This window comes from Papaver somniferum, chromosome 2 (assembly GCF_003573695.1).
Source record: "Papaver somniferum cultivar HN1 chromosome 2, ASM357369v1, whole genome shotgun sequence".
NCBI lineage: Eukaryota > Viridiplantae > Streptophyta > Magnoliopsida > Ranunculales > Papaveraceae > Papaver > Papaver somniferum.
In genome coordinates, this window is record NC_039359.1 from 144,435,005 (window position 1) to 144,444,226 (window position 9,222).

Here is a 9,222-nt window from a genome sequence, read left to right on the forward strand (position 1 = left end):
AAGTGCTGAAAAGAACAAGCAGTGGGATACTTTGTTACCTCATATAGAGTTTGTATTTAACACTTCAGTAAATCGATCTACTGGTAAGACTCCATTTGAAATTATTTACTCTAAGGTACTTAATCATGTCCTGGATTTGGTAGTACTTCCTAAGTTACATAATTTCAATGTAAGGCTGATAATTTCAATGTAAGGCTGATAATTTGATAAAAGATTCAAGACATTTCAGGAGGGAGAGCTAGTCATGATTCATCTTCGCAAAGAAGGATTCCCGGTGGGAACTTATAAAATGACTAAGATGAAGAAGTATGGACCTTTTAAAGTTTTAAAAAATACCAATGACGATGCTTATGTGATTGATCTACCTAATGGTTGGAATATTTCCAATGTGTTCAATGTCCAAGAGATTTTCACTTTTCATGGTGATAATGAACTCTTGCTTGTCATTGCTAACTCAGAGACGAGTTATTTTCACGAGGGGTGGGGGGGGTGGGGGAGTTCCTTATCGATTACAGACGTAGCATAGAAGCTACCTGTCTTTCCTTTGTTTCCTAGTTTTACAACTTGTCTTTATAGTTCTAATCTATGTTTGAGTATTCTATTTTAGTTAAACTTCTCTATTTAATTTTCTAGTCGGTTGCTTAGAGCCTATATAAACAGGAAGTCTCTATTAGACAAGACACGTTGCTATCAAGATTAAAGATATTGAATTATTGTTCCCCTTAACTTCTTGTTCACGTTTTATCATTCTTTTTCGTATCACAAACTCTTTTCGTATATCTGCAATCTCTGTATTTCATTCTTCTATTGTTCTACATTAGTTCAATTCTATAAATTGACGAGTATTGAAGAAACTCTTTGCGATAATGTGAAGTAGATAGATATTACAGCTAATCGTACTATTGATTGAGAAAGTAATTTTTGAAAGTAGAATTCATAATAAGTTGGCATCTCATCTATAAATGATCACGACAAAATCCTAACTTAGATAAGTTGGCAGTAACAAATTCTACTACTAATTATTCCAAGCTAACATGGAAAAAAGAGAATAATAAACCCTCCTTCATAATCACTCATAAAATAACACTAATATGACTAATAAAAAATCGTTACTAAGTCTATCATTATAGTTGGTTTTGCATTAATAAGTTTATAATGGTGGAAAGAGTTAAGGTTAGGCGAGATAGAGAAATTTTGGTTTTATTTTGATGTTGAATGTTTGAATGATCTGTGTGGTCATTAAGAATAACTTTGTACAGTTCGGATAAATTTATTAAATCAATGTTAATCAGTGAGTCAATTATAATTTTCGTACTCTTCAAATCTCTTTTAACTCTCCCTCTAATAAAAATTAATATTTATGTGCACCACTAAGCAATGTGCTTAGAAAAATTGGCCATTATGCAAGTAAACAATAGGCCACCATAAAAAGTAAAAGGAAAAATTGCATAACAGTTACACTATTAAGACCCGATTTACAAAGTAATCATATTGTTTCAAACTATTAACAAAATTGTCATACTTCCGTTAAATAGAGAGTTAAGTAGTGACTCACAGTTAAATATGATAATGAAATTATCTACATATCCTTCCTATTTATCCTTTCATACATAACTTCAAATTCTACCTTCATTATAGTTTTTTTTGATGGTGGTGCTATTTGTAGGTGGTGGTGCCGCCGCTTACATATCGTTACATCGCATTCAGGTTCGTTAGAACGCATTCAGGATAATTAGAACGCATTCAGGATAGTTACGCCGCATTCACCCAAAGGGTTCATCGCTTCCCCTCTGGGGTTTAGTGAAGATTCTTAAGCTTGCACCACCACCATCACCGCTTCATCACCACCACATCAACCAATTTATTAAATGAAGAGGGTATTTTGGAGGAGGACATTATGGAAAAAGTTAACACCGTTTTATTCAAAAATGTTAAATCGGATGGAAGTGTGACCATTTTGTAATCGAAATACAAAAGTATGATCATTTTGTGAACGAATTACAAAAAGTATGACCATTCTGTAATTGGCCCAAAATAAAACCATTTGGATGACAGATGATAGATGGATACGATTGGATAGGTAAAACGGGAAACTAATCTTTGCATTTTCCTAAATGGGAATTAAATTCTTTTACTATCAAGGATTAATCTCGAGGGTATCCAAAAGCGGTACAAATCGTTTGTACCAAGAAGCTTTATACCTTTTTAACCATCCAACCAACTGGTGACACCCCGTTCTGCCTTGTTCAGCCATGACGCCCCGTTGTACTCAAAATTCAAAAAACAATTCCCTTGGCTGTAAAAAAGTTAGTGTCAGTGATACTAATTGAGGCGGTTACGGGTAAACAACGTATGACAGGTGTTACGAGCTGAATGGGCAGTACGGCCGGTACATGTGACTCTTAGACACAAGGCGATCTGTGCCCACATTCAAAAGTGGTTGTATGAATAAGAGTGTCTACAGATAGATCTGCACACTCCATAATTATGACAAATTAAGGTCCATTTTGATATGTTCACTAAAACCATTTTTATAATGCCATTTGCAAGTTCCAACCCGCTTTATAAAATGGCATCATTTTCAATCTAATCCAAACCATCAACCATCACATGCAAAGATATGGTTCATCAACTTCTACAATCCCTTCAATGTCTGGAAGTTTCTAACTTCTACTCTATCCTTTCTTCTTTCCTTGTACTAGTTCTCTGTTTCTTCATTTTTAAGGTTCATGGAGTATGGTGGTGGTCATCAAGAACTTCCAAGACTCACTACAATCTACCACCTTCTCCGCCTACATTTCCGGTCATCGGAAACCTTCACCAGCTAGGTACACTAGCTCATCGCTCGTTCGATGCGATATCACACAAGTACGGTCCATTGCTTCTCTTGAGATTAGGACAGTCACGGACTGTCTTAGTTTCAACTGTAGAGTTAGCTATGGAGATCATGAAAAACCAAGACATTGTGTTTGCGAATCGGCCTTTCACCACCGCGGCTAAAGCTTATCTTTATGGGTGCATCGATATTGGTTTTGCGCCTTACGGTGAATATTGGACGCAGGTTCGGAGGATTTGTGTTCAGGAGATGTTGAGCAACAAAAGAGTTCAATCCTTTAACTATGTTAGAGTAGAAGAAATCGACACCGTGGTGAAGAAGATAACGAGTACGTGTACTGCTGCAACACAAGCTGGTGTTGAAAACGTGATAAATCTCAGTCAGATAATTCTCACTATTAACAACAGGATAATATCTAGATGCGCACTTGGTCCCAAGTACGCGGAAGGACTTCATGAAAGCAGGTTCGGTGAGTTGTGCAGGGAAGTTATGCAGTTGATGGGTGCATTTAGTTTTGCTGATTACCTTCCATCTGTGAAATGGTTAGACAATTTTACTGGGTTCAATCATAAGATTATTAGGACTAGCCGAGACTTGAATATCTTCTTGGATAAAGTGGTCGACGAACATCTGCTTCTTCATAAATCGCCAGATAGTGATCCGAATAGAAAACTGGACTTGATAGATATTCTAATCTTTGCTCAGAAGGATAATCCGAACATTGGTCGTGATAATATCAAAGCAATAATCATGGTAATAATCTCTCTCTTGCTCTCTCTCGAACTATGTACTCCCTCCGTTTCAGAAAAAGTGATACTTTCATTGTAAATGCAGGATATGTTTGTAGGAGGGAGCGAAACGTCTGCAACAACAATGGAATGGACAATGGCAGAGCTTATAAAGAATCATGCAGTGATGAAGAAAGCCCAAGATGAGATAAGAAGAATCGTTGGCAAGAAAGCTAAGATTGAAGAGAGTGACATTATTCAAATGGACTACTTGAAGTGTGTTGTCAAAGAGATTTTGCGAATACATCCAGCTATACCAACTTTGGTTCCAAGGTTATCATCAAAGGACACAAAATTACAAGGTTATGACATCCCTGCAAATACAGTAATCTACATCAATGCATGGACAATCCATAGGAACACAAAGTACTGGGACAACCCAGAAGAGTTTCGTCCTGAGAGATTCATTAACAACCCTCTTGATTTTAAGGGTCAGGAATTTCATTACATTCCATTCGGGTCGGGGCGAAGAGGTTGTCCTGGCATAGCATTTGGAACGACGTCCATCGAGTTTACCATTGCCAATCTCCTCTACTGGTTCGATTGGGACGTTCCTTCCGGTCAAAATATGGAAAAACTTGACATGACTGAAGCCATTGGCCTTACTGTTAACAAGAAATTCCCTATCTATGCAGTTCCAACTCTTTACTCTCCCTAATGGCACAATTTCGTGGTAGTAAAAGAACCATATTACATATTTCGAATGTTAGAAAGGCGGGGTTTCTAAAATGAAGTTCTTTGTGAGGATGATTTTGTTTACTTTGTAAATTATCGTCACAAAAAATCATATATAATGTTGATGTTGTTTTGCATTATTGTACTGAACTTATGAATCTAAGAATTTTTCTTTTGATGTTTATATTATCTAGCTACACATCTTTCTTCGATTCACTGCTTAACGCTACACATCTATAACAATCAAAGAATCTGAATAATTTACTATGTACTAAACAATTCATTAGGCCATTACGGTTCCCCAACTATCACCAGCGTTCCATACTTTTGAAGCACCCTTGATCCAAGGGCCGTTCATAACAGTTAACATGCTACATGCATCACTATATTCCAAATCCGGCAGCAACTTTGGTGTTAGCAAGAAGCATTGTGGTGTATTGAGCTGGCTGGCTGCTCTCACTAGCTTCTGAAACATTTTTCTTTCGTTGATCGGGTCCATACCTTGATTAATCTCATCTACGACACGGAAAGGACAGTTTGTAAGGTCTTGCAGAGAAACTAGATAAAGAATGGTGGAAACTGAGCGCTCCCCTCCTGACTGATGATGAGCACTCAGGACTTGAAGTCTTCCTGTTTGTCTGAACTTTACTTTGATAAGTATCCCGTATTTGTCGAAATCCATTCCATGCTCATCTAATGAAACTTCTCCTGCAACTGCCATTTCTTGGAAATTACGACTAAATGTCTCATTTATCTTTGCGACCAGATTTCGCAGTGTTGGAAGCCACTGTTCCTTCAAGCTGTGTATATCAGCCGCACGCATCTTTAGCTCCTCCTCATCTGCTTCCAGCTTCTTTGAAATTTCTTGTATCTTCTTCTGGCGGCTTTCATATTCCTCCAGAACATTGCGGTTCAATTGGAGAATGAGATTTGTTTGCCAAATGTTCTCTTCAATTGCAGCTTCCAATTCATCGATCGTGTTAGGCATCGTAAGGAATTCTTGTGAGAGTTCAGGAGTGATCTTGGCAATTCTTTCAGCATGTCTCTTGGCATCAGAGAGTTCTTCTCTGCTCCTCTCTGTTACCCACCTACACGTATTCAACTCCTTGGACGCCTTTGCAACAGCTTGCTCTTGTTTTTTGGTACTGCGTTCCATCTCCCTTATCTCCCCATCAAGCTCAACGGATGTCATGCTCTTTTCAGCGTAACTCCGTTCGTAAGACAGCGCCTGAGTGAGCATGTCCTTAATTCCAAGTACAAGATGGAACCGCTTCGTGTTCAATTCGGAAGTTTCATCACCGAGTTTTTGCAGGCTTGTCTCCAAGTCATCCTCATTAACAATAGACTCTAACATGATTCTTCGTTGATCAACATGATTCTCCATTCTGCGCCGGTTTCTTTTCTCTTGCCATATAGTGTTGATGATATCTTTACGCTGCGTTCTTAACTTAGCTGTTTCATCCTCCAATTGTCTTTGCTCACTCTGGAGCTTTTTGCAGTTTTCTTCAAGACCGGCAATAGTGTCTTCCAGTTCTCTTTTACTTGACTTGAGTTTCTGAACTTCATCAGCATCAACAATGCACTGAAAAAGACGAGACGGAGATACTGAATCAACACTTGCTGAAACATGGCCACCATATCTAGATTTCTTCCACCGGTAGTGATTCCCTGGAGTCCATAAATCAGATATACCAAGTTGGTGGACACGGTCAGCCTGCCTATCAGCTTCCATGTTCCCAATATATGAATATTGCAGTCCAAATTGGCTAATCAAAACTTCCTTGACAGCGTTAGGTCCATCAAAAACTTGGTCAAGCCTGGAGTAGATTCCAAACTTCTGCATCTCTTCTGAAAGTTGCAAAGGCGCCCTTTCATTTCCTCTTCCTCCTACGTAATTCAGAACCGGAACATCGAATTGCTTAAGGCCATCAACCAAGATATCTCTATCATCCGCGTCCTGAGCTACGAATGATCTCCAGATATAAGAAGCGACATGGTTTTCCAAATATGATGCATGATCTTTATCCGGAACAGTAACGTCAAGGAGGATAGGACCATACACTTCCTTTTTAAACTCATGCCGGTGTTCTTTCAACCAGCGGTAAGCCTCGTATATTTTATCAGCTCCAGATCTTTTCAAAGCTTGCAGAAGCTTATACTTGTCATCTTCCATATCCGTCAACCTATCCAAGCACTCGTTAAGCGTGCGTTTCTTCTGGCCTAAACAATATTCATTCTCAGACTCCTGGAAACGCTTTTCCTTCGCAGAATTTATCAACTCCACTATTTGCGTACCCAACAAATCACGCTCGGCCATCGGAGACTCGTAATCATAATCTGGTAAATTCTCCAGTGCTTGTTGAGCAACTGCAAGTTGTTCTTCAGCGGTTTCAATCCTTTCTTGGCGAGTTTCATCTTGCGTCTTCAGCTCTTCCATCTCGTCATATTTTCCCTGAACTTGCACCTCCAAAAGGTGTGCCTCTTGTAGCTTCTCAATAAGCTCTTCCGAGTTTGTGGCCATAATATTGCTTGCATTCTCGCATAATTCTTCTTGTGCTGCTAGATTTTTCCTCAGTTCTTCTATAGGCCCCTGGAGATCACTTAAATCCTCAGCAGCTGTTTCCTTTTTTCTCATCGCATCAGTTTCCTCCTCTTTTGCGTTCATATAATCACTCTTTCTCTGCTCGTATCTGAGCCACGGTAACTTCTTTTTCATAGATTCAACCTTCTTCAGAAGATTCTTTCCATGAAGAACACGCTCTATATCTTTTTCCTGCGCGACATTGAGCGCATTCAATTTATTCAAAGCATCTCGATTATGCTTGATTGTCACTTCAAGTCTCTTATAATCAGAACTTCTGTCAACAAGAGTGGTATGCAGTAATGGAAGCTGCGGATCACCAACAGCCTTTTCAGTCTCCTCCAGTAGCTGCACCGGAGTTAACTTCGCAAACTCGCATACACGATCCTGCGGCAAAAACTGCGTCAAGTTACCAACTTGAATATTAAACTTCTGAATGATTTCCAACACTTCTGATTTATGCACTTGTTTGTCATTGATCATCCACTCAGATTTGTTGTCGGTGTATATATTCCTGGTAATGGTGATAGATTCACCCATGCGATCACCATTCAAGGTGATCTTAATGAACCCAGATGTCTCCCCTCGTTTCACATAAGCACCAATTTTAGAAGCTCTTCCTAGAAGCTTAGGCTTTCCACCAAGACCGAGTGCGATAGCGCAAACTAGAGAGCTCTTTCCAGCTCCATTAGGTCCAACAACAATGTTGAGACGTGGTGCAGGTTTACATGTTACATGATTGAATGTCATGAAGTTGTGGAGTTCAATCGTAGTGATGTTACCTGGTAAGTAATCGTCATGGTTTCTCTTAAAACGCTTAGCTGCAGGCTCCTCCGCCATGACGCACGAATCTACAACCATCTGGTTAATATTGATCATGGTATTGCTCGTGGAATTCTTTAATACTAATAAAAAAAGAGAGCAGGAGTTTCGCATATATAGGATAATGGCAACTGCAAGATGAAACTTAGCTTATATAAAGACAACTCTCTTTGTTGATGTTTAGAAAATCACTCAAAACTAAACACAAGCTCTAATCTTGCTCATATGATCAACCACAACTTTGGTGATCATATATATATAGAACTATGAATTCCTTTTCCTAGTCCTATTACCTTATTACATGTGTTTCCTTTTCTTAGAACTTAGCTAGCTCCTAATTCTTAGAACTTCATGTATTTCCTATTCTTATCCTAACCAACTTGTTAGTGATTTCTACATTGAAGATTAACCAACATTCTCCCCGTTAAGCTTCAACCTTACCCGTGACATATTTTGTACTCCAATCAATTGTCTCATTTCTTCAAACTTGATCCGAGCTAATGCCTTTGTCAATATATCTGCTTTCTGCTCAGTTCCTGGTATGTGTTCAACGTTAATGACCTCCTTCTCGATGCATTCTCGTATGAAATGATACCTTTTGTGAATGTGTTTCGTCTTCCCATGAAACACTGGATTTTTAGTGAGTGCAATTGCAGACTTATTATCAATCTTGATGAGAACTTCTTCAGGTTCTCTTCTTTTGATTTCTCCCAACAGTTCTTGAAGCCATATTGATTGTTTAGCTGCTTCTGTTGCGGCCATAAACTCAGCTTCACAGGATGAGAGGGCTACAGTGTCTTGCTTCTGTGAACACCATGTAATAGGTGCTTCACCTAGATAAAATATATGACCAATAGTACCTTTTCCATCATCTTGGTCAATATTATGACTGCTGTCAATATACCCAACAATTACTTTTGATCCTCCTCGACCATACTTCAATCCACAGCTGATTGTTCCTCTTAGATATCTCAATATCTGCTTTATTACATCACCATGAGACCTGCGTGGACTCTGCATATAACGGCTTGCTACTACCACAGAGAAAGCCAAATCTGGTCTTGTGTGTAATAAGTATCTTAGGCATCCAACATTTCTTCTATAACTCGTTGAATCAATCTCTGCTTCTTCTTGTGCCTTTGAAACTTTAAGTCCAAACTCCATTGGTATCTTAGTTGGATTACAAGTTTCAAGTCCTGCTTCTTTCAGAATTCTCCTTGCATAAGCTTCTTGTTTAATCTGAATCCCATCTACTCCTTGATGGACTTCTATGCCAAGGTAATAAGTGAGTTTTCTGAGGTCTGACATCTCAAACTTTGATGAAATTTCTCTCTTGAACTCATTGATCACCTTAAGGGAGTTTCCAGTCAAAAATAGATCATCTACATAGACTGCAATCACAAGAAGCGTTCCCTTTTCTTCTCTTCTGTATACTGATGTTTCTTTAGAGCACTTAACAAATCTGATTTCTCTTAAGATTTGATCTAACTTTGTATTCCAGGCTCGAGGAGCTTGTCTTA

The 9,222-nt window shown here is 38.7% G+C and overlaps 1 protein-coding gene across 1 annotated transcript; it reads right to left on the bottom strand.

Annotated features, from left to right (window-relative positions):
* Window positions 1–2,599: 2,599 nt before the first annotated feature.
* On the bottom strand, window positions 2,600–7,720 carry LOC113352128 (structural maintenance of chromosomes protein 5-like). The gene is made up of 2 exons (XM_026595993.1): window positions 4,595–7,720; window positions 2,600–2,632 (listed from the first exon to the last, which is right to left on the bottom strand). The coding sequence occupies exons 1-2, from the start codon at window positions 7,718–7,720 to the stop codon at window positions 2,600–2,602; spliced, it is 3,159 nt and encodes a 1,052-aa protein (XP_026451778.1).
* Between the last annotated feature and the right edge of the window lie 1,502 nt (window positions 7,721–9,222).

Excerpts from the sequence above, each read along its gene's own strand:
- LOC113352128 (XM_026595993.1), bottom strand. The coding sequence starts at position 7,720 with ATGGCGGAGGAGCCTGCAGCTAAGCGTTTTAAGAGAAACCATGACGAT. Across the intron at positions 2,633-4,594 it reads CTGGTGATAGTTGGGGAACC|TTGATGAACCATATCTTTGC; the intron begins GTAATGGCCTAA and ends GGATTGTAGAAG.